The sequence below is a fragment of the Ovis canadensis genome, chromosome 18, assembly GCF_042477335.2.
Source record: "Ovis canadensis isolate MfBH-ARS-UI-01 breed Bighorn chromosome 18, ARS-UI_OviCan_v2, whole genome shotgun sequence".
Classification (NCBI taxonomy): domain Eukaryota; kingdom Metazoa; phylum Chordata; class Mammalia; order Artiodactyla; family Bovidae; genus Ovis; species Ovis canadensis.
Window position 1 is genome coordinate 18,962,751 of NC_091262.1, and position 25,838 is coordinate 18,988,588.

Here is a 25,838-nt window from a genome sequence, read left to right on the forward strand (position 1 = left end):
AACAGCCCCCCACCTGGACAATGATGCAGAGGTTTGAACACTTAACATGTGTTTAGTCATGACTGACCCAGTATCTGATAGGTTTTAGAACAAGTGAGAATTAGTATATTTAAAGGGGGAAATATAAATCCATTGGGATGTCTGTTATCTCAGGGCAGTGCTTCTGTGACCTCTAAAGGACAATAAAAAGTGTAGAAAAAAATTTTCCAATGGCTTTATTCATATATAGATTGCACAAATAATCACAAAATCACTTTATATGACTAATTATATGTGCTGTTTATAGCTTGAGTCAAATTTTTTTTTTTAATTTTCTCTCCTTTAAAGTCTTTAGGCAGTGAGACAAACTTGTTTCCCTGTTGTAAAAATCAAAGTTATTTGTTTTCAGTGGGCATAAACCATTTCCAGAATTTTTTTTAATATCAAGAAACTGTATTATTTTAATTGAAAGGATTTATAAACATCTTGTAGGTCTTTTTTTTTTTTTTCAGAAAAACACATGCATTTAACCATCAAATTGGTGAAATTAAATTGGAAATAAAGAAATATATGTTCAGTTCCTCAAAATATTAGAATTACTCTATGACCCAGCAATTTCACGTCTAGGTGTATACCCAAGAGAATTGAAAACATATGTTTCACAATAACTTATAGATCAGTGTTCATAGTAGCGTTGTTTATAAGTAACCCAACAGTGGAAACTATCTAAATATTACACAAAGTGGTGTCCATCCATATAACGAAAAATTTTTTGATAATCAGAAGTAATAATACAGGCTACAGGATGGATGAATCTGGAAAATTTATGCGAAGTGAAAGAAGTCAGGCATAAAAGATCACATATTGTAGGATTCCATTCAGAGGAATTGTCTAGAATGTGGAGATCAGAGATAGTAGATAAGAGATTGCCTCAAGCTTGAAGGAGATGAGTGATTTCTAACGAGTACAGAGTTTCTTTGTAGGGTGATGAAAGTGTTCTAAAGTTAGATCATGGAGATGTTTGTACAACTTTGTGAATATAGCAGAAACTACTGAAACGCACACTTGAAAGGAAACTTATGGTCTGTGAATACTGTAAATCTTAATATTTAAAAACTAAATAAGACATAGGATAAAATGTTGTCAGTTATTGATTCTAACGGAAGGAGTAAAGGCTGATCACAGTTCGTTTTTTCAGCTTTTCTGTTTGAATATATTCACGATGAATGGTTCAGGGAAGAAAACCAAAACAAAAAATAATAATAAAGACATGATATTGAAGATATTGTATGTTTCAACTGCAGCCACTGAGAAACCCTCATATAGGGTGGATTTATTTGAGTTGAATGAAAAAATAAAGACACAGGAGGAACTGATCAGCTCTTAGGGAACTGAGTATTTGGTGGCTCAGCTGGTAAAGAATCCGCCTGCAACGCGGGAGACCTCGGCTCGATCCCTGGTTTGGGAAGATCCCCTGCAGAAGGGAGCAGCTACCCACTCCAGTGTTCTGGCCTGGAGAATTCCATGGGCTGTATAGTCTATGGGTCACAAAGAGTCGGACACGACTGAGTGACTTTCACTTTTATTTTTTGGGGGGGTTAGCCCACTCCAGTACTCTTGCCTGGAAAATCCCATGGACAGAGGAGCCTGGTAGGCTGCAGTCCATGCGGTCGCTAAGAGTTGGACACGACTGAGTGACTTCACTTTCACTTTTCACTTTCATGCAATGCAGAAGGAAATGGCAACCCACTCCAGTGTTCTTGCCTGGAGAATCCCAGGGACTGGGGAGCCTGGTGGGCTGCCATCTCTGGGGTCACACAGAGTCGGACGCAACTGAAGCAACTTAGCAGCAGCAGCAGCAGCAGCAGTCTAACCCTGGTTGAGGAGTCTCCTAGTGGAGAGGCCTGGCATGGACATATATTTGTTGTTCATTATGAAGAATGTTCAAGGCCATACTCTCAGTCCATTATATTAATAGTTCTGGTTAAATAAAGGAATGGGTGGATGGATGGGTGATAAGACTCTGTCAGAAGTTGTCATGGCAGTGCGTAGGAATTGATGCTGAACCTTGGAGACAAGGACATGTATGTCGGTCTCAGTGTCCTCCTCTGCACAGTGGGAATGATAATTGTACCTGCCTCATAAAATTTTTGTGAGGCAACATGTGTAAAGTGTTTATCATAATTTCTGGCACACGTTATTTAAAAATTTGTTATGTACTCATGCTCAGTGGAAGATAGAAACGGCGAAAGGGAGAAAGAAATTAACAGAATGGCTTATATGCTGCCTGAAAGGAGCATTTGTAACTTCTGAAGACTTCTGGACGGAACTCGAGTGCCCCCAGGTTGGATGAGGAAAGGTCTCACTTCTACCTGCCACAGTCAGAATTCTTTCCTTTGCCATCTCCTGAGAGTGAAGCTGCCATGATTCTTCCGTGACTTCTCTCTGAATCTGCCTCCCTCAACCCACGTGAGGATGTGGGCTGAGCACACCCGACAGGCACCGTTCCAGGACTCACTCTGGGCCTGTCGGAGCTAGTCTGCTTCTATCTGCTATCGAGACACTGAAAGAAGCCTTCTCCAAGGACAGTAACCTGCCTATGTTGGGGCAGAGTTATGAGTGCTTTTTATTTTCCTGGTTCTTTAGTGTTTTTGAGAATTAATAAGACTTTTTTAATTAGGGGAAAAGGTTTTTAAGAAAATTCTGACTTTGCACGTGGAGTGAGATTTTACAAACAGCTTTGTTGAAATAAAATTTGCATACCATAAATTTCACCTTTTTAAAGTGTATGTGTCCCTGCTTTTTAGTATATTTATAGAGTTGTGTGGCCATCATCATAATTAAGTTTTAGAACATTTTCATCACCCTAAAAAAGGAACCCTGGGACAATTGGAAGTTATGCCACATTCTCTCCGTGCCCTCATTCTCAGCCAGTCACAAATATACTTTCTGTCCCTATGGATTTCTTTATCCTGGACATTTCATTTAAATGGAGTCATAATCGTATACTTTGTGGCCTTTTCTGGCTTTCATTTATCATAGTTTTTTCAGAGTTCTTCCATGTTTTAGCATGGGTCAGTACTTCACTACTTTTTATGATGAATGATATACTAGTGCCTGGATATACCACATTTTGTTTATATATCCTCGATTTGATGGACATTTGGTTCGATTTCCGTGTTGGGGATATTATGAAGAATAGTTCTGTGAACATTCGTGTGAAAAGAGAAGCGAAAAGCAAAGGAGAAAAGGAAAGATATAAGCATCTGAATGCAGAGTTCCAAAGAATAGCAAGGAGAGATAAGAAAGCCTTCCTCAGTGATCAATGCAAAGAAATAGAGGTAAACAACAGAATGGGAAAGACTAGAGACCTCTTCAAGAAAATTAGAGATATCAAGGGAACATTTCATGCAAAGATGGGCTCGATAAAGGACAGTAATGGTCTGGACCTAACAGAAGCAGAAGATATTAAGAAGAGGTGGCAAGAATACACAGAAGAACTGTACAAAATAGAGCTTCAAGACCCAGATAATCACGATGATGTGATCACTCACCTAGAGCCAGACATCCTGGAATGCGAAGTCAAGCGGGCCTTAGAAAGCATCACTATGAACAAAACTAGTGGAGGTGATGGAATTCCAGTTGAGCTGTTTCAAATCCTGAAAGACAATGCTGTGAAAGTGCTGCACTCAATATGCTTGCAAATTTGGAAAACTCAGCAGTGGCCACAGGACTGGAAAAGGTCAGTTTTCATTCTAATCCCAAAGAAAGGCAATGCCAAAGAATGCTCAAACTACTGCACAATTGCACTCATCTTACACACTAGTAAAGTAGTGCTAAAATTCTCCAAGCCAGGCTTCAGCTATATGAGAACCGTGAACTTCCAGATGTTCAAGCTGGTTTTAGAAAAGGCAGAGGAACCAGAGATCAAATTGCCAACATCCGCTGGATCATGGAAAAAAGCAAAAGAGTTCCAGAAAAACATCTACTTCTGCTTTATTGACTATGCCAAAGCCTTTGACTGTGTGGATCACAACAAAACTGTGGAAAATTCTGAAAGAGATGGGAATACCAGACCACCTGACGTAACTCTTGAGAAACCTATATGCAGGTCAGGAAGCAACAGTTAGAACTGGACATGGAACAACAGACTGGTTCCAAATAGGAAAAGGAGTATATCAAGGCTGTATATTGTCACCCTGCTTCTTTAACTTATATACAGAGTACATCATGAGAAACACTGGGCTGGATGAAGCACAAGCTGGAATCAGGATTGCCGGGAGAAATATCAATAACCTCAGATATGCACATGACACCATCCTTATGGCAGAAAGTGAAGAAGAACTCAAAAGCCTCTTGATGAAAGTGAAAGAGGAGAGTGAAAAAGTTGGCTTAAAGCTCAACATTCAAAAAACGAAGATCATGGCATCTGGTCCCATTAGTTCATGGGAAATAGATGGGGAAACAGTGTCAGACTTTATTTTGGGGTGCTCCAAAATCACTGCAGATGGTGATTGCAGCCATTAAATTAAAAGACTCCTTGGAAGGAAAGTTATGACCAACCTAGATAGCGTATTGAAAAGCAGAGACATTACTTTGCCAGCAAAGGCCCATCTAGTCAAGGCTATGGTTTTTCCTGTGGTCATGTATGGATGTGAGAGTTGGACTTTGAAGCAAGCTGAGCACAGGAGAATTGATGCTTTTGAACTGTGGTGTTGGAGAAGACTCTTGAGAGTTCCTTGGACTGCAAGGAGACCCAACCAGTCCATTCTGAAGGAGATCAGCCCTGGAATTTCTTTGGAAGGAATGATGCTAAAGCTGAAACTCTAATACTTTGGCCACCTCATGCGAAGAGTTGACTCACTGGAAAAGACTCTGATGCTGGGAGGGATTTGGGGCAGGAGGAGAAGGGGATGACAGAGGATGAGATGGCTGGATGGTATCACCAACTCGATGGACATGAGTCTGAGTGAACTCCGGGAGCTGGTGATGGACAGGGAGGCCTGGCGTACTGCGATTCATGGGATCGCAAAGATTCAGACACGACTGAGCGACTGAACTGAACTGAGCATTTGAGTATGAATTTTTATGTGGAAAGTTTTCTTGGATCTATAACTAGGAGTGGCATTGCTAAGTCATATGGTTACTCTATGTTAACATTTGAGAAACTTTCAAGTCATTTTCCTAAGTGTTTGAACCATTTTATATTCCTACCAGCAATACATGAAGGTTCTAATTTCCCTTTGTTCTTGATAACACTTGCCTTTTTAATTATAGGTTTTCTGGTGGGTGTGAAATAGTATCTTCTTGTGGTTTTGATTTGTGTCTCCTTGATAGCTAATGATGTTGAATATCTTTCCATAAACCTACTGCTATTTGTTTATCTTCTTTAAAAATATCTACTTAGATCCTTTGTCATTTTTATGGGGAAGTTTTCTTTTTATCAGAGTTGTAAAGATCCTTTATGTACTCTAGATGCAAGTCCCTTACCAGATAAATAATTTGCAGATATTCTCTCCCACTGGAGGGGGTGGGGATTGTCTTTCTGTTTTAGTCAGGGTATACTGTGAAGCATGGACAACTTTAACTTTGATGAAGTTCAGCTTATCAGTCTTCTCACTTGTATTTTTGGTGTCAGACCTAAGAAATCATTGCCTAACCCAAAGTCATGAAAATTTACCCATGTGTTTTCCTCTAAGAGTTTTATCATTTTAGCTTTTATATTTAGGTCTGTGATCCACGTTGAGTTGGTTTTTGTGTCTGAATGTGGTAGGGGTCTAAATTAGTTTTCTTGCATGTGGATATTCAGTTGGCGAGCACAACTTATTAAAAAGACTTTTTTTTTTCATATTGAATTATCTTGGCTGGGATGATAACTTGGTGGAAAAACCCAGACAGATATTTTCTCCAGTGGTCTCCGAGGCATCTTATTTCTTTTTCCCTTTCAAACAGTTGTTTTCTGTGCTACAATATTCACCCCCAGGGTAAGTCCCCATTGTCTAGTTATAAGTTTATTGTTAACTCTCGCTTTTGAAAATAGCATTTTCTGCCTCAGAAAACTAATTTTATTAATTTTTAGAATTCTGTTTGATCAAATACATAGGAGGCCTAAGCATGAAGACCCCATGATCTCAGAAGAAAACAGAAGGATGTGATGTTTCCAAGGCGTGTGTTCAGTGTGCATTGCATATTTAATCTTAATAAACTTCTCTAGTCAATTTTTATGAATTCACCCATTTCTAAATCTGAGAAAGCTTTGTAAAACGTTCTGCTTCCCTTTGAAGCGCAGGAAAGTTATCAGGCTTGCCTGGTGCACTGCGACCCAGCAGGGCTGGCCCTTGAAGGCATCCTGGTCGCTTGGCAGACATAGGCTGTGTCGAGGCAGGTAGAAGCATCCCAAAGGGGGTTGCTTACACCATTTTGAGGGGAGTCAGTCCAAAATCTAGGTTGAAACTGAGTCAGGTGCGGAAGACCAGAGAGAGTGAGGCGATACAGCATGATTCCAAACATATTAGGGTGCATGACAGCTCTTATGGCTGCATTCTTGCCCCCAGCATATATACAGAGAGCGTGACCCCTGAGACCACTGAGGATGGTGCTTTCCAAATCCCCAGCTGGTTGTTCTGTCTTCAGCTTTTCAAATGTCATGCTGATAAAAGCATTTAGAGACTCAGCACATCTTTACACTGGCAGCTAAACTGCAGACAATTGTGAAATGGTTGTAGGCTTCTTGGCACAGAGTTTTTGCTTTGTTAACTTTTTTTTTTTTTAATTTGGACTTGGTCAAAATAATTGTGATGATAGATAATGTTTGTTCAGTGTTTACTATGTGAAAAATGCTTTGCTTGCATTATTCATTTAATCTCCAGCCCTATGAGGTGGGTATTTGCCTCATCTCATCTCACAAATGGGGATAAAGACTTGGAGAGCTTAAGTAATTGCCATAATCACCTAGGTGGTAAATGACAGAGTGGGCCTGTGTCCAGGAGCCTGCCTGCCTCACCCCCTCAGAATCCGCCAGCCTCAAGTGAAATCTGCCCGTGGTTTACATCCCTAAGAAAGGCCAAGGAGCCAAGGGTGTGTTGGAAGCAGTGACCGCGAAGTCAGCTCTACCTGGATCAGCACAATCCTGGTTCTCTTGGAGGGAGTCATTTAACACCCTTAATTGTGAATTCATAACTCTCGAGTTTGAGACCGATCCTCAAAGGAATGGGGTCTCTTCTGGGGTTCACTAGCTATCCTGCCAGTGGCATATGTCTTTGACATTTATGTCTTTGAGCAGGATAATGGAAATGCACTCCCTTAAGAGGAGTCCACTTGCCCTCAGGTACAGAGCAGCCCCGGGCTTTGTGGACCATCCTTTACATCTGGGGAGGGACTTCTGCTGCCGTTATCACACACACCAGATCAACCCATGGCTTTCCTGCGTGTCAGCTGGAGGGCAGCGATGACCCTGTCCCTCAGGACGGCTCCTGCCCCCTGGCTGCCTCCTTGCCCCCAGCACATACGCAGAGAGTGGCCCCTGAGATCACTGAGGATGGTGCCTTCCAAGGCCCCAGCTGGTTGTTCTTGTCTTCAGCTTCCAAAGGTCATGTTGATAGAAGCATGTAGAGACTCAGCACATCTTCACACTGGAGGCCTCCCCATTCTCTGTGGCTGTATAAAGGCTCCCTAGGCAGTTATCTGTGCTGAGGGAGCTCAGATAATGAAGGAGAGTCGGTCATAATCTGAAATCAAGGCTAGAAGTAAGGTTCCCACTGCCGTGACACTGGGGCAGTCACAGGGCTGGAATTACAAAAGGAATGTCAGATATTTGGGCCTGAGTCCATTTGGTAGATGTTCCAGACGAGATCCAGACATGAAATTTAAAAAGGAGTCCAGGAAAATCGTCACCTCATCTCCCGAGCAGCTGATCCTCTGCGTCAAAATCTCGCTTTGCTTTGGAAAATTTGCCCCGCCACCTTCTGGTTTGATTCTTATGTTCACTAGTCCATCTGATTTATTGTTGCCTCTGCATTCCAAATGCAGTCATGGGGGCTGTCTTTGACTATAGCCAGAGCCTGCCCAGCACAGTGCAGGGATCAGGAAATAGCAATTCGCATTCTTGGGTTATTATGTTTTTGAATGGAAGATCTTCTGTTGAGAGAGTTGGAATTAATATTTATTTCATGATACCAAACTGGTGCAAAAAAAGATCAGTGGGACAGTTGAATGGAATGGGGCAGTTCTATCCCTGTCAGAGTCAGCTATGTTTGCTGGGGCGTAACAGTGTCAGAGCAAACTGACAGTTGTCCATGATGTCACTGTTCCCATGGTGATAATCTAGTCCCATCTTAGGAAGTCTGAAGCTTATTTGGAATTGGGGAGACTGGTTAAGGTGGTGCCACTAAGAAATAATGTCAGGAACCTATGTGGATGGCAGCCTAGGCAGATGAGCATAGAACGTTCTCTGGTCTTCAGTACTGGGAAGAGTGGATGGTAGCCAGGTCGACAGTCTGGTTGAGGTGCCTAAAAAGGTGTGTGCAGTCCCACACTCTCAGAAGATGGTCTTAAAGGACACATCTGTGTTTAGAGGGACTTTTCCTGCCTTGTCTCTGAGTTTCGTTGGGTTTTGTTAGACCAAGACTGAGAATGATTTATGGAAAACAAAGCTCTGCTCTGGTTCGTGCTTGTGACACTTGTGTGAGATGTCCTCAGGGGACATGTGCTGTGCTCTGGCCGGAGCAGAGTAAGTGCTCCTCTGACCTTAGACTTGAACAGAGTGGATGTGGACATAAATTTTCTGAATGAGAATGGCAGTTTGTCAGTAAGTCTCCTGCAAGTGGAGAACAAAATCAACAAATGGCTTTTATATATTGTTGTTACTATTAAATCCAAACAAACTCCATTTTTTAGAAATACTTATTTGCAGAAAACAAAGACGTTTGTAACAAAGGTCAGTGTGTTCTTTGCTGAGGAAAGTACATTTCCATATTTAATTGCCAGGCCCCAGTAAAAAGCTCCAAGATATAGTAAAGATCCTACTATAAAGATCTTTACTAAAGATCCTATAATGAAGTTAAATACAGCTCCAGGGGAAGAGGCAGGCCCTTGATAAAACGAAAGAGTAGTTTCTTTTTAAAGAAAGTATGTATATTGTAACTCTTAGGATTATATACTTGTAAATCGTGTATATGTACGAATATGCATATATGAATAGCCCATGTCTCTCAGATTTTTTGTCTTTTATTTTTAGATTCTTTATAACCACAGAGTTCAATTTAAGTTGACTACTGAATTCCGGATGTTTTCTTAAGAAAGCACATGCACCTAACCGATAAAGTCCGCCTTTCACCCTTGTGTTACCTTGATTGCTCTTTTAAAAGTAACCTCGGTGAATAAAGGCAGTTAGACCCTTACTCTTTTACTCCATGCTTCAGTCAGTTTAGATCTGGCAAAGAAAAGCACATTCAACAGAACATTGGTGGTTATCACCTTCTGAGGAATGCTTGGGTAATCCCTGAGGGCTGAAGGATAATTTTCCCAGGATCTTTTGCTCTGACTTGGCTGTCCAGAGAGGATTTTTTCCTAGGGAATGTCCTTGATTATACTCTGGGATTCCTGTGTTTAGTATTTTTAACTTTTCTAAGGTTATCGACCCCTTTGGAAATTTGATGAAAGCCTTAAACCTTACAAAAACTGCACAGATACATACCAAACTTTGCACAGTTTCAAGGGTTAAAGCCATCTGTGTTAGAGTCTTTTGGGTTTGGGTTTTAACAGAGAACTCCCTGGACTTTGAACAGTAGTTGGCAGACTTCCCCTTCAGCCCCTGGCATGCGTTCTGAGCAGTGCTGGCTGGGTCCATCCCCTGCCTGCCGGCCGCTCCGGGCCCGCCCGCCCTCAGTGCAGTCGGGAGGGCTGCGGCCAGAAGCTGCTGTCCTTCCTGGCTGCAGCTCCAGCCTGAGACAGAGACTCACCCTCTGCACGCTTCCATTTTCTTAGCTGTAACTGAGGCTGAGGACAACGTCTCCTCACAGGGTGGTAGTTATATGTGTGTACACATAAGCGTGTGTGTGTGTGTGGACACGAGTATGCGTGTGTGCGTGTGCATGTGCGTGTGTGTGTGTGTGTGTGTGTGTGTGATGGGTGGTAGGCCTTCCTGTTAAGACCAGTCTGCTGGGGCTTGCCAGTGTAGAAGTACAGTCTGGCACTTCCAGGCTATAACCATTCCACAACGCTTTCACAGCCCTCAGATTTTCTAGACAAGCCAACTTGCTCTCTAAAACAGCCCTTATACCAACTTATACTCTATTCATCCCCAGCATCTGAGTCTTTAAGGCTGACAACCGTCAGGTTTTGCCAGCATGCTGCGTGTGAGCTGCTGTCTTCTGGGGACTCTGTCCTGCATACCTCTGGCTGTTAGTCAGGAAGACTCTTGTAAATCTTTCCTTGGTCATGTGAGTTGAAAATATCTTCTTCGTGTCTGTCCTTTTATGCCTGTGACTTTTGTCATGTAGGCATTTTCTGCATGGATTTAGCTAGATAACAGCTCTTTGCCTTCTGATTTCTGCTTTTTAGGACTTGTTTTAAAGTGTTTTTAATGTTGTGAAATAATAATGACATTTATTTGTATTTTCTTCTTACCCTTTCAAAGTTTTGTTTTCACATTTGTACTGTTTAGAGTTTATTTTTGTGAGTGTGCGTTGAGGTGGGGGTTTTAATTCATTTGTTTCCACTTGGATCAGTTGTTGTCCTGGCACCATCAACTGACCAGTGTATCATTTTCTGGTTATCTGTTATTTTAAGAAGAGTCAGGAAATCTGAATTTTATGTAGCTTCCCCTAATTTTTAATTTTTGGTGATTGGTTAATTTTTTTTTTTTTTACATACTTAGTGGTCCAAACAGAACATTTCTATAGTCTGAATTCTTCTGTGGCTACCAGCTTGCAGCCTCTTAAGTTTAGTGTGAGGCCTCTGGTCCAAAAGATCTGAGATGGGAACCAAGCTCCATCACTCACGGGTTAACCTCAAGTGAGTTGTCTGCTTCTTAGGGTCTTACTTTCTCATCAGTGTCATGGAGATAATAAATAGTATTTACCTCACTAGGTGATTGGAAGTATAAAATGAGACAATGAAGGGAAGTCTTTAGCATTGGGTCTGGTACACACAGGTTTGATGTTAGTATCATTGTATCCTTATGCTCATCCTCACCATTTATTCCTTCCTGTTCCAGTTGACTTCTTTTTTTTTTTTAATTTATTTATTTTAATTGGAGGCTAAGTGGTTTTTGCCATACATTGACATGAATCAGCCAGGGGTGTACACGTGTTCCCCATCCTGAACCCCCCTCCTACCTCCCTCCCCATCCCATCCCTCAGGGTCGTCCCAGCGCACCAGCCCTGAGGACCCTGTCTTATGCATTGAACTCTAGTCTACTTCTTAAGCACCAGAGGGTACTTTTTATGAAGATGAAGTTGGTAGGACTGGTATCCTTTTACTCATTTATGGAACTTATTGAGAACCTGTTTCATAATTAACTAGCCCATGTTAATTATGAAATAGTGTGTGGGTGCTGGCTCAGAGATGCTTAACATCCCTGCAGACATAAGATTTGGTCAGATGACTGGACTGCAGGAAGACAGGGCTTATCGTAAAGTAAAGGTATTGCGACAGGCTCTAGAGGGCCAGGGGTTGTGAGCTGGCAGGATGAGGTGAGAATCAGTGGAAGAGAGGAAACTTGAATCTAGCCTTTAAAGGACTCACTGGAGTGGAGAGAAACACGAAAGATGACCCCTGAGGAGCTACCACAATAATCCAAGCTTAAAGGTTCTGGACTTGGGACCAAAAAGAAACAAATTCCAGAGTCTGCGGGCAGCAGGAAATGGCAGTACTTGATGGTTACTGAGGTGGGGTGGAAGGAGAGAGAGGGAGGAGGAGAGAGAATGATCAGGTCTGCAAGATTTTGAACTTCAAGGGGAGGAAAACTTGAGGAGACACCGTTTGGGGTGGTGAGTCCTTTGGATGTGGCGTGAGTCTGGGGCAGGTGTAGGCCTGGTGGCTGGCCAGCCTTGGTGGAAGGCCACAGCGGAGTTCTAAGGATCCCCTGGTCCTGGGAATGGAACATGGGGCCATCATCATCACCACAGAGGCAAGATGGAAGCGTGTGGAATTGCTTAAAAGATGAACGTTTGTTTATTCAAACATAGGCCCTGACCTGCACGTTTTTCTGTAGTCTGGGGCTAGTCTTGAGGTCCAAGGTAGCTGCTCTGATCTGAATGTTTCTGTTCCCCCAGATCGATATATTGGAAACCTAATGGTTAGGAGATGAGGATGGCACCCTCATGGTTGAGACTAGTGTCATATAAGAGGGACCTCACAGAATTCCCTGCCGACTGTGCCTCAAAGGCTCTGAGTACCCTCACCCCCAACCATGCTGGCTCCCTAGTCTCAGATTTCCAGCCTTCAGAATTGTGAGCAGTACATCTCCATGGCATTTTGTTACAGCAGCTTGAAGGAACTAAGACAGGAGCCTTAGGTACGAGCTGTATCCGTAAGCGTAGAGCAGTAAAATGTTGAACCCAAAGGTGAACCATCCACTCCCTGCCACATCTGGGGACACTTCCCCAGGCTGGGCATCTTCCTCGCCTGCTGCCTGTCCTGCTGAAGGCTGGCCTGTTTTCTGTCACTGTGCTGGGGGCCCACCTGACTTCTCATCAGCATTCCTTTCTAAAAGGCTAGCTTTTGTTTTTAGCTGCAATGGAATGTTGTCCTTTCTGCCTTCTGTCCGCAGAGGCAGAGCCCCCCCTCCCCAGGCCTCTTGAGGCTGTCTGGAGTGGGGGCTGGCATGGTGGGTGGACTTTAGCTCACGGGAGCTGAGTCAGCACCCAGATGACAGCCAGCTTCCCGGGTGAGGATCCTCTCTTTAGTTGACGGGCTGTGGGGTCCTGCCAGCAGGCACTGACAGACCTGCATCATAAGCTGCTGTCCAGAGCTGCCCTGGGGCCTGACCTTCCCCACACCTGGAGGGCCTAGGACAAAGCACAGCAGGGAAGGGCCCTGGGTGCTGCTGACCTTCACCCCAGGCCACACTCACGTTCCACAGTTCATCCCCTAGAGGATGGTTTTGCTGGGCTCAGCGTTTAGCAAGAGACATGGTTTCTTAATTATTCTGAAAAAGCTTCTCTTTGCTAACTTGGCAAGTAATTCTGCATATGACCTTGTATTTTATTCTTCTGTACAAATACAGTTATTAGTATGAGATGGGGTGAAGCTGTAGTCAAGGCTGCTTCAGGCAAGTTTCAAGAACATACCATTGCAAGGGTCCTTGGAAGAATGGGACCATATAAGGCCACCTCAAATGGTCCAAGAAATACAGGTAAAACAGGTAAAGTCTGGGGATACAGATAAAAGCAAACCTTAACTCATTAATACCACTTTAATTAACTAATTAATAGCACTATGATTTCATCAACCTAAGACCCTTGAATTCTCTTAAGATAACCTGTCTTCTTTCCCAGTGTTATTGAGGTATCACTGACAAAAATTTAAGATATTTGAAGTGTACCACTTGGTAATTTGTGAAAGGGATCCCTCCCCCCCCACCATGGAGTTTATTAACATATTTACTTTTTGGGGGGGAGCTGGTGAAAACATTGAAGTTCTACTCTCTAAACCAATTTCAGTTATATCATTTAGTCTTATCAACTGTAGTCACCAGGTTATATGTTAGCTCCTGGGACAAGATCTGAACTGGCCAGTAATCTTGACCGGTTTCAGATCATTAAATCAGGTCCATACTCTCCTTTTTCACTTGTGTGTGCACCTCTTCTCTTTGTCAAATTTACATAAAAACAAGCATATCTAGGTGTACTGCTCAGTGAATGTTTGAAACTGAGCACTCGGTGTGACCGGATCCCAGATCTAGTGGTCAGAGAGCGCCAGCCCCTGGGAAGACCCCCGTGTGCCCTTTGGTGTCCTCTGCTTCTGGGGAAGCCGCGCCTGAGTGCTTCCATCACGTGGTAGGTCTGTAGAAAGTGGACACCTGTGTGACTGCCCTCAGCCAGGTGTGCCCTTCCCTGGGCGCTGCCCCGGGTGCCCTCTCCTCCCGCCGCCAGCTGCCATGCCTTCTTCCAGCTCAGCTGCCATCACAACGTGGTGGTCTTCCCTCGCGCCCTGCCTGCCGCTGCCCTCACACATTTAGTTCAGACAGGACTGCTGCGGGAGACTATGACTCAGGGTGCATTTGACCACGAGCAGGCTAGGTCAGGAGTGCATCCCTCTTGCCAGGTGGCACTTGAATTTCGGCACGGAACACTTCACATCCACTCCTAGGTACTCCTTTGGGATATCTGGCCCTGTGGAAGCCTTGGTTGTGTCATTTTCCACATCCCACAGGACCAAGCTGTTTTTAAGGAAAGCACATCTTGACCCTGCCCCTAAACCCCAACTTTCCCTAGGGAGAAAGAGGGCATCCTCACCCCCAGGGAGAGGAAAGATGATGGGGAGAGAGGAGGATGGAGGAGTCGCAAAGCTGTGAAAGGACTAGTAAAGGTCCCTGGAATTATTGACAAAAACAGATGCTAAATGGTGAGCAAATGGGAGTGTAGTAAAACCGCTGAAATCCACCAGGGTTCCTTACCACAGGAGCGTGGGCATCCACCTCACACCGCCGGCTTTCAGAAACGTTGCCTGGTGGTGGCTGCCCAGAGCCACATCCAGGCACACTCGTGTGTGCCCACGCACAAACCCATACGCGTGCATGTGCAAGGAGAGCTTGAGACACGCAGACACCGAGCAAGCTTGGCAGGGTCTGTTTCCCTCCGTGGTGCTTGGGGAGCACACAAAAGGGTTTGGAGGTCTTTGAAATGAAACCTGAAGGCCTGCATCCCCGCTGCACTCACAGTGCTGCCGGCAGGCTCCCGCCAGCGGAGCCAGCCTTGGCCAGGGCGCCCAGACATGTTTGCTGAGGGACCCAAGGTGAGAGTGAGGAGGGCCTGGTTCTCTGGGGGCGGGGAGGGTCCTCTGCTCTGACCAGTGACCCCGAGCAGGGGACTGAGGCTGCATGGGGGAGCAGGGGACCCAGAGCCAGCTCCGTCTGCAGTCTCCGTTGTCTGCTCTCCCGGGAGCCCAGACCTGGACACAGGACACCAGGACGATCGTCCCTTAGAGACCCCAGCGCCCACCTGTCGGGCCCCGAGCTTGGCGTATAAAGTGTCTGCTCACCTTTCCACCTGCCTCCCTGTCTTCTTGCTGGAATGGTGTTCTTGGGACTGTTTCCCATGGCCTGCACCCCTTTGGTTCATCTTCGGATCTTTTGCCTGGCGTGATGCTGTAACTTACAGGCAGTCAGAAAACACTGTGAGAAGTATTTGACAAAATGAGTCTCAGGATCTCGGCACAGACCTCCTTCCTTTGACGTCCTGAGGTGAATTTGCTGGGGCCCTTGTGGTGGGGGTCTGGGCCTGGGGCAGAAGCCCCTGAGCCCCTGTGCGCCCTCCGAGGAGAGGCCTCTTGAGCTTTTGGAGGAGCCCTGTCTGCTCCCTGGGGGTCCTCTTCCCAGACACAAGCGCCATCTTGCTGGAGCATAGGAAGCCTGCACGGCGTCTCTGTGCACCTGGCTGAAGCTGGCCATGGTCTGTTGAATGTCAATAGTTATTTCTCTTCCCTCGCCATCTCCTGGTATGTTTTGGTCTCCACAGAGTGCTGCAAACCTTTCAGATAAATTTTTTGGTTCCAGTTTATGAATCTCAGGGGGAGTTGACTCCGTTTACACTTCACTCACTTAACTTATATTGTAGGAGTCTCAGCTGTAACCCAGCAACCCTTGAGTCCTCTGGGGGTCTTGCTGTGTGCTTCCCTTACCAGGGGTGAGGTGACATCTCTTCCTAAACCCCTAGATCCTGGAGGTGCCTGGGATGCCTGGAGTGAGGGCATGTTTGTCCTAAGCTGGAGTGCGGCCCAGCACACGTTGTCCTTTCTGGTTCTGACTGTAATCAAGACACACACACACCCACCCATGCACACACAGAGCAGCAGCTCACAAGGATTTGACATGGCTGCATGAGCTAGCCTGTAGCACAGAGGCTGCTGGGACAGTCCTACTTAGCAGGAAGCCATAATGCAGGCATCATGGCTGGACAGCTTCCCTGGGGAGGTATCAGCACGTTCACTGCTTGGCTGGGAACTCCATCTCTCCCCACCTCACTCCCAGCCCCCACCCAGCCGTTCTCCTTTGCGGGAGGAGTGGGCCACAAGAAGACCATGTCTGCATTGGTAAACACACTGGTGTGGGATTTTTTTTATCCCCACTCATGCTTTTGGTGTTACATCTGAGAAGGCTTTGCCTTCCCCTCTGATCAGAGAGATTTACTTCTGTTTTCTTCTGGGAGATTTATCATTTTAGCTCTTACATTTAGGTCTACAATCCATTTGGAGTTCATTTTTGTGTATGATCTAAGAAAGGGGTTCTGACATTGGGTATCTATTTGTCTCAGCACCATCTGTTGAAAAAGACTCTTCTTTCCCCCATTGGATGGTCTTGGCACCTTTGTCAAAAGTCCGTTGACTATAAACGTAAAGGTTTATTTCTGGATTCTCGGTTCTGTTCAGTTGATCTGAATGTCTATGTGTGTAGCATACCACTTTGATTACTCTAACTTGGTATTAAGTTTCAAAATCAAGCATGTGAGCCCTTCAGTGGTCAAACTTGGAAGCTGTTACCTTCACACTTTGTCTGTTTACTGCTTCATTTGACCCTTGTGAGCTGCTGGGTTATTGGTTCATCAGTGCTTCCAGGTTAGATGGATGTTTGGCACAGACAGTTTTGTATTGCAGTGGCAACTTCTGCAGTGCTCATGTTTAAGCAGGGAACCAGTGCTGCTTTTTAAGCCATTGCCTCCCACCCCCACCCATGGTATAGCGATAAAGACCTTATTAACTCATCTTTGTTCCACTGTGACTGACCCCAAGGGACCCAGAAGAGCAGGGAGATGGGGATTCCTACTTGTGGGGGAATTGCTAAGACAAGGCTGCGTCTGGAAGGGGCTGTCCTGCTGTGACCCCTGGAACATTGGGGCCCTGCACCAGGGCAGAAAGCCATGGGCAGGGCCGGGCTGGAAAGCAGTGTCCCTCAGTCCCAAGCAGTGGCACCACCCTCTCCTACCCTTGCCACCTCTCCAGACACTTACCATGAACCCTCTTTCCTGCTTTGTTAGAAGCCTGTCCTTCAGCTTTTATGGGGCTCTGTCCACTTTGTGCAGAAGTCTTTAGGGTGTCAGTGACTTCCGATGACCCTGTGAACCACTGATCTCAGAGACTGCAGAAGCAGAATTACGGAGAAGGGCCTGAGTCAGTTAATCTAATAGTGTAGAGTTAGGAAATATAAGCAGCATATATAGGAAATGTAAATGAAAAGTGATTTTCCTTATTGCAGCTGATAAGGACTTCATTGTGCCTGATAAAAGACATGGTTTTTGAGAATGCAGCCAATTTTCCTCATTCATAGAGTCCGCATTTGTGAATTCACCTACTCGTTAAAATTTGTTTGAAACTCCCAAGTCAGTACTTGCAGTACTTTTGTGGTCATTTGCAGATACATGGAGAATGGTGAAATATTTGAGTCACCCAGCAGGCATGTTCCCAGGAGAGGTCATACAAGGCAGTGTTTTTCTTTCTTGTTTCAGCTCTCATGCTATGAACAAGTGTCCTTTTTGAGGTCTCTCTGGCACCTTGTTTTTCATATTTTTCTGCTTTTAGTGGTGATTTTGCTGTTTCAAGTGGCCTCCAAGGATAGTGCTGAAGTGCTGATTAGTGTTTCAAAGCTCAGGGTTGCCACATGCCTTGCAAAGAAAACACTAGATGAACTTCATTCAGCCTTGAGTTACAGGCACTTGGTTCAGTGTTAATGAATCAATGATACGTATCGAATAGGTGTCTTTAAACAGAAAGACACATAAAACAAAGTTATGTGTCAGTTGACAAAATGTGATCAGAGGCTCACAGGAACCAAACCCTGTATTTCCCCTAGGACCAATTGTTCTCTATTCCAGAATTCAGGGTTCGGAGCTTCCTTTTAGAATCCAGGTACCGTGAGTAATAAGAATCGACCGTAGTTACTTTTCATCTGTCACGTTCTAGGTTCTAAGACATTTGTTCCTGATGCCGTTCACAAATTCAGATCATACCTCCAACCACTTAGTGAGTTTCCGAGAGCACAAGGACTTGGTGACAAGCCTGAGCATGAAGCTCAATCTCTACTGCTGTGATTGCTGAGAGAATAGATGTAGATTGCGATCTCATAATTGGCAGCGTGGTATGCCAGGGATAACCATGATGGTGTTGATTCCTGGAGCAGCTGGTGGGAGAAAGATGACCATCTCTCTCAGAGGCAGAGCCCAAGAAGGTCTGAGTAATGGGCAACAGGGCCAGCAGCTGTAAACTGTTTACACAGACAATTTGCTGGATAAACCAGAGTTTATACAATTGGGTGTTGTTTACTCTTTAAATCTAGAAAAGATCATATGGTCAACGCTAAGTCTAAGAATTATGTGCTTACACCACACAGTTTTCCACTGAAAAAGAAATTAAACCATCTCACCCAATTTGCTCCTCAAGCTTGTGTTCCTACCAAGAAAAGGAGTGGAGAAGAGTGTGTCCACACTGAGCTGGTTTGCCTGAGAAACTGGGTTGGGAGGCTCTGGTGGATGTGATCTGCTTTGTGATCAATTAGATACACTTCTCCAGGCATCAGGAAAACACTTTACAGCCCTGCATCTGTAACTCCAGTATTTCAGACTTTCCAAAATATATATTGCTTTTCCTAATCTGTGCCAAGGGTTTCATAGAGATGGAGTGAGTTGCCCTTAGGATACAAGCACACACTCAATTATGTGTTGACTGCGAACTTCCTTCGTGTCTACTGCCTTCAGGGCTGTACACTCAGAATCAAAATCCAGATAGTTTTTGTGGGTGGTGGTTTGTTAGTCTCCCACCTCTGCCTCTGTGGTATGTCACCTTGAATAAATGAGATATAATCAATACCTTTAATTTTCATAGCAAGTACATATTCACTGTCCAAAGGAAAAAAAATGGAAAGATTTGTAATGACTTAACCATGTCCTACTACTGCTAATATGACTACTGCTAATATGACCACATATCCCTCAAGTCTTTTCATCTTTAGGATTAAAGATGTGAAACCTTTACTGTATCCCACCCACATCTCAGCATAAGTGCACATTAAGATTTATGAAAATCTTTTAAATCCTTCAAGCTTATCGTTGTTGCTGGTTACCAAAAGTTTGGTGTGGGAGGCCCAGCGTTTGCCTGGGGGAGCATGGGTGCTGGAGAGAGAGAGCCCTGCATTTGTACACAAGTCTGAGCCCTGATCAGCCATGTACTGGATGCTGCACCTTCACTTCTCTGCCTGTAAAGTGGGGCCAGTAATACCTTCCAAATAAGGGAGGACCCCACATGCAGAGCGGAACTCGCCTGTGGAGAGACCCCTAATAAATGCCAGTTGCTTTTCTGCTTCACTTTTGTTCCAAGGAGCTCTGCAAACATGTGGAATTGATGTTTTTTAAGATTTCAAAAATAAGTTCTACTCTGATTTCTCTGGTGTAGAATTTTAAATCATGGAAGGCCCAAAACCATTGGAAGCACCACTCTGGGGTCTAAGAAATCCTTGCTGTCTGTGGGGAATTCCAGTTCCACAAGAAGGTCCCTCTGCTTCCACAGTTTCAGAACTTATGTTTACAGACTTCATTTTTTAAATTTAAAAAGCAAAATCGATGCTGAGAAAACTGGGCTTTCCTTATTTCTTGACAAGGGCTGAGGTGAGATCTGACGGCGTTTTCAAGCTGGTGGCTTTGCAGAGGCAACAGGGGGTCTCCGTGTCTCCATCGCACCCTGCTGTGTACACTGCTGTTCCCAGAAAACATGGAATAGTGGTGGGCTGTGCTTCCCCTGAAGCTCCTGGCCTAACTACCGTCTGTTCCCTACAGCGCTTTTACAACAACCTGGGCTTCTCTCCAGACTTTGTTTTTCGAGTTCTAAGCATTTTCCACAGCATTGCTCATAAATTTGCAAGCTCCAATGCTCCATTTTGGGGCTGTTTTTGTTGAGGTGCTTTGCCTTGCTTGGTTTTATGAACAGCAGTTCACAATTGGAATAAATCATTAAAAACACTAGAGCTTAATCCACCTTTGTCTGGGAGTATCTCTTATAAACCGAGGCTTCATTTTCTAGTTTTAAAAAAAAAAGTCATCTGCACCTTGGAGAAACCAAAATGCGATTATTGAGACGCCCTCCACTTAGTTGTTCCCCAGCCTTGCGTGTTGCCCAGTTAGAATGGAAACTCACGATGCCCCGTTCCGGTGCTGAGTGCAGCCGGGACTGGGGGCGTGATCCTGTGGTATTTGAAGGCTGCTGGCTCAGCGGGCGGTCCTGGGACAGCAAGCTCAGCACAGCTGGCCCTGGATGTCTCTTTCCCCCTCACCAGACGACTCCTTGGGGCGAGCATGTCTGATTGTTTCCGATTGATTCACTGACCCGGGAGGCTGGGCAGACCAGGGGTGCATTTGAGTGAGTGAGTGAGTGAGTGAGTGAGTGAGTCTGTGTGTGTGTGTGTGTGTGTGTGCATGTGTGCGGCCTGCGGATGCCGTCAATGCCCTGTGGAAGCTTTCCGCCCCACTCACTGCTGGACTTTTTGCAGCAGCCCACAAAGCGTTTTTAAAACAAAACCAGAATAACGACCTTGAAGGCACCACAAAGGCAGATCGTGCCCTTTCTGGTTGTCATTTTCTTCCTTCCCATCCTCTGCGTTAAGATGCCCGCGTGCAAAGAAACACATCTTGAGGCCTAAGAGCATTTCCTTTCTTTTTTTTGGTGGAAAACAAAACAAAAACTTCAACCCTGGCCACGAGTGTTTCCAAATAAAAGCAGGCGTGTGCCGTGGTGCCCAGCTCCTGTGCTGCCCCTCGCAGGGTCTGCCCCTCGAGGGGGTTGTGAGGGGGCCCCTTGTGTGCCGGGGTCTGCCCCGGCTTAGTCTTGACGTCAACAAACAGGATGTTGGTTTAGCTCTTCGGGAGCAGGGAGGGAGGTTCGTTTTTAATTCCTAAATCCCCCTACTTACCGTCAGCCCCTTCCCGCCCTGGCCCCTGTGCCCACGGGGATGCCCTTCGCTCCCAAGACTCCTTGAGCACGCTGAGGGAGCTGTGTGTGGCCACAGCACTTCCCAGGGTGCAGGCCGGTGGGCAGAGGCCCTGGTCACTGGGTCACCCATGCCACCAGCCTGTGCATGCCCAGCTGAAGCCACTGCCTGCTCCGCACCCCTGTGAGCGCACAGCGAGGGCCGCACCGGGCCCGCCCAGGCCTGTGACCCACCGACCGCCGCCCGGGCCCTAAGCCCCTCATTCATGTCACAGGACACAGTGGGGAGTTGGCCACCACCAGCACTCAAATCCTGTTCCAGGCCCTGTGCTGAGGGTCCTTGGCGGGGACCACGGGGCTGCCCTTCCGAGGTTCAGAGCTGTGAAGGAGTGTGCAGAGGTGCCACGGGCGGTGTCAGCCTAGAGAGGGGCAGCCGTGCATGGCTGATGCCCGTGACCTGCAGCTGTGCCCAGTCCATCCAAGGCCCTCTCCTGTTCACGGGCCTCTGTAGAACAGCTTTGCTCCCCTGAAATACCCCCATCACCCCCACAGGCCGCCCCCTCCATCCTCTGTCCTCCCCCCATCACCCCCACAGGCCGGCCACCTCCCATCCTCTCTCCTCAGCCCCTTGCTCACAGTGTTCTCCTGAGTCTGGTTCCCCTAGTTGCACTGCCTCCGTCCTCCCATCTCAGGGAAGGTCCTGGGGTCTCTCACATGTATGCAGGGATGAGCCATTGGACCGCAGGGTCCATCTTCCCAGGTGGCCTCCAGGCCCTTACTCTTTCGGTGTCTTTCACTCCTCCCAGGACCCGGTCTCCTCCTTTGAGGGGCTCCTGAGACATTTTCCTGAACCTTCCCGCTGTCCTTGGCCTGCTCTGAGTGAGCCCTGGCCCTGGTCTGGCTCACCCTCTGAGAGCATTAACCCTGTGGGGCTGGGCCTGGGGCGGGGGATGTGGAGGCCTGGGGCACGGAGTCTGAAGGAGCCTGCTCACCCCTTCAGGGTCCTCTCCATGAACCTTGCACGCTGGGTACCTTGCCTTGCTGGCCTCGCCTGGCCCCGGCCCTGGATGCTGAAGTTGGCTGCCTCAGCCTCCAGCTCCAGGTGCCAGTCCAGGGGACCTTGGGAAAGTTACCTTTCCTCTTTGAACCGCGGTTTCCCTGTTGCCTCCATCCTGGCTAGTGAGGGCTTTGTTAGATGTGCCAACTGCTCAGCCTGATGCATGTTAAATGCTCGAGAGATGCTTGTGGTGGTTATTGTTATCATTAGACAAGTACAGAAGCATCCCACACCGACCAGCCAGTCTCCATGAGCTCTGGAGATACAGGCCCAGTCCCGTGGTCATCCTCGCCCCTACTTGCCCCTCTCGATGGTGTGTGATGCTGACCGTGTGGATTTGCCCTGCGAGGTCAGGACCTCGCATGTTCTGAAGAGGATGTGTTTTGTGTCTCTGCTGCAGGAATTGCTTACTTAGGAGGTGTGTGCAGTGCTAAGAGGAAATGTGTGCTTGCCGAAGACAATGGCCTCAATTTGGCCTTTACCATCGCTCATGAGCTGGGCCACAAGTAAGTATCAGACTCTGGATTGTTCTGCCTCTTTAAATGCTTTTCTGAATACATATTCTTTTCACTCAGATTCTGGAAGTTCTAAAACAGTACTGCTGGGCACCTTTGCTTCCTCTCGAGTAGGGACCTAGGCAAGCCCAGGTCCCAGCCCTTCAGGGAATCCAGGAGATCACTGAGCAGACTGTCTCTGAGAGCGGAAATGCTCATTTGAGGTTGGTCTATTCTTAAAGCACATTCTGTAAAGGGAAGAGGTTTTTCTTAGAGTGTCGTCGTGAGTTGCATCCCCCTTCCCAGATCAGCACGATTTTGATTCACTCTAAATATATTCAGATAGTGGGATTATCTTCGTGCCATTGAATTTTTTTTTTTTCTTCAGCCAGTTTCAAACAAAGTCCAACTTTCTGAAAGCAGAATGTCAGTGTCTTAGTTTAAAAAATCATCAGCTATGCCCTTTGTCCATTGGCAATTCTCCCCTTGAGGAAGAAAGAACCACAGAACCCTAGAGCCCAAAGTGTGGACAGAATCTGAGGCTGCCTGCTGGCGTTTCAGATGGGGAGACAGCAGGGCTGGGGCTTGAGTGGCTGGCCCAAGGCTGAGATCACCTGCAGGGAGCCTCGGGGGCAGGAGGGCAGCTGTCTCTCAACCTGCGGCCCGAGGGTTTTCTCTTCCTCCTGGAGTAGCTGTTTCATGTTTCTCTGAAGGAAACATTGGGAGGTGACTGCTTAAGAACTTTAAATAAATAAATTGAGGCCAAAACATGCAAAACAATGGGGAAATTCATATTGGACTGAAGAGAGCAAAATTAAATGAAAATCTAGTTCTTGGAGAAAATATATGTATTGTCAAGTTTTCCTAGTGCCCTCGACAGTAAGATGCCTAGAATCCTAAATGTGAACTCAAGCTTCTCAAGAGTAGAGGCTATGGGTAAGGAGTACGAAAGCAGCTGTTGTCCCCTAGTCTTAGCCATATCTGGGGCTTGATTTTTTTTTTTTAACCTTGTTTCATTTATCTGGTCTCATTTTAATTTTTTTCACTCCTGTGGGTGGGTTTGTTGTTCACTTTTCTGTCCCTCTTGGTTATCATGATGTGAGTAAATGAAAATAATCTTAGGCGTATTTTCTGGTATTAAGGAGAAAATAACAAGTTCTTGGCCAAGACAAGCAAGATGAGCAGTTATCTCTAAGAACACATTTATTTCATCTTGACAGTATGTTTTAATTTATTTTTTATTGAAGGATAATTGCTTTACATAATTTTGTTGTTTTCTGTCAAACCTCAATTGACAGTATTTTAAAAATATTGGTCACAGCACTTTGCCTGTCCTCTTTTGTCTAGACTCCTAGAAAAAAACTTTTTAAACTAATTGTAATCAAATTTGTATTCATATCTCAGATTTGTTAAGAAAAAAAACCAACAACAACAAGCCCCACATTCAATAGTGGGTGCTGAAAGAAAAGTGTAAATGCGTACGGTTTTGCAAACCACTTCTCTCTGTCAAATGCCCCACCCAGCCCTTCGTAGTACCTGGGAACCCATTCCCTAACAGTTGTGAGAGTGTAGAGTTGTCGAAACATTCCCAGCACACAGGCCATGTGGACCTTTGAAGAGATATGTTTATGTGACCTGCTGCCTCCCATGGCAGGAGTCACCCCCACACATGAGCACATGTGAGCACACGTTTTCGCCTTTTCTCCCTGGACATTAAGAACACAGAGCGCCGTTCCTCTCTGGTGGTCTGTGTGGTTGTGCTTTATCAAATACTGGCATCTTAACTCGGGAGGTCTGCAGATGACTGATGAGATTCAGTCATATTCCAATAGCCTTTAGCTACCGTCTATTTAGAATTCTCGGAGAACTCTTTATAGCTTGCTACTGAACTCTAATTACCTGCAAAAACAAACACCTTATTGTTCATCAAAGCCAGTAAATCCTGCTAGCATTTGGTCCTGCCCCTGGCTGGGCGATTGTGGTTTTCCCAGAGAAGTCTGTTGTCTCTGGTTATTCGCAAACATTGAGAGGCAGATCCTTCATGGATGAAGTCAGCCTCCCTGTCCACGGACTCCCCTGGCCATCCGCCTCGAGGAGTTGGGGAGGCTGTGTGGAGCGGTAAGGTGGGGGCCAGCCTGCACTTTCGGGAAAGCCACTGGACAGGCTGTTTCACAGATGCGAGCCTGGAAACTGATCCATTCTTTGGGATAGAGAGGAATAATTTAATTCCATGTTTCTTAAATGTGTGTAAACTGACATAGGATGGATGGTATTCTCAGTGATCTGATCCACTGGTCCATGCTCTCTAACAAAATTTCTTGGTGAGAGTTTTAGAAAACAATAAAGAACACCCCTCTGTGTACCCATGGGAAATCTCCAGAGAGCTCACCCACCAGGCCCTAATCATTTAATACTGAAAAGTGAAGCATCTCTTCTGGAGGATGAATGCGTGTGCCTTTGTGTGCAGGCATGCATGGACGTGGCCCTTCTGCTCCGTACCCGGTGTATCTCCTGTGAGGAGCAGTGTGAACACTTATCCTCGGATGCCAGTGTTAGGAGAAGAGTCACTTTCCATAGGAGCTGCACAGGCCATTTATCAGATGATGAGTGTCACATAAGTTAGCATGATTTCATTTTTGCTTTGGCTTCCAAAAACCACAAAGCTAAATGTAAGGCTCAGTTTTAATGTCTAACTCATTGTAGTGCTGGCGTTTTTCTCCCTCTCTTGTATGCATAGTTTATTTCAGTTATTGTAGTTCAAAAATAATTCATTTGGTGCCTTGAACCGGCTCCAATCCAATTTGCAGTAAAATAAGTTCTAAATTATAGATTAAATGAAAAATTTTTGACTTGGTAACATCAATAATGCTGCTTTGGACATAAATTAACAATGAAGTAATGATGTTTAAATCACATCAGATCTCATAGAGCACCTACTGTGTACCAGGTACTGTTAGATGCTATGTATTCACTGTGTTATTGAATCCGTCCTATGAGGCAGTTTTCCTAGCTTTTACTTTATAGATTAGGAAACTAGTGGTACTTTAGAGACAATTTCTAGTCTCTACCTAAAATGATTTGGGATCACTTGTATGATAATATGGATGTCCCAGGTGGCTCAGTGTTGCAGAATTCACCTGGAATGTAGGAGACTCGGGTTTGCTCTCTGGGTCTGGAAG

General features: G+C 45.6%; 1 protein-coding gene across 7 annotated transcripts in view; it reads left to right on the top strand.

The window, feature by feature from the left end:
* ADAMTS17 (ADAM metallopeptidase with thrombospondin type 1 motif 17) overlaps nucleotides 1-25,838 on the top strand; it is a 398,399-nt gene that overhangs the window by 156,937 nt on the left and 215,624 nt on the right. For all 7 annotated transcript variants that reach the window (XM_069559119.1, XM_069559121.1, XM_069559120.1 and 4 more), the window contains exon 8: nucleotides 22,566-22,671. In XM_069559119.1, the coding sequence (XP_069415220.1) occupies nucleotides 22,566-22,671 (106 nt within the window). The remainder of the gene's footprint in view (nucleotides 1-22,565; nucleotides 22,672-25,838) is intronic.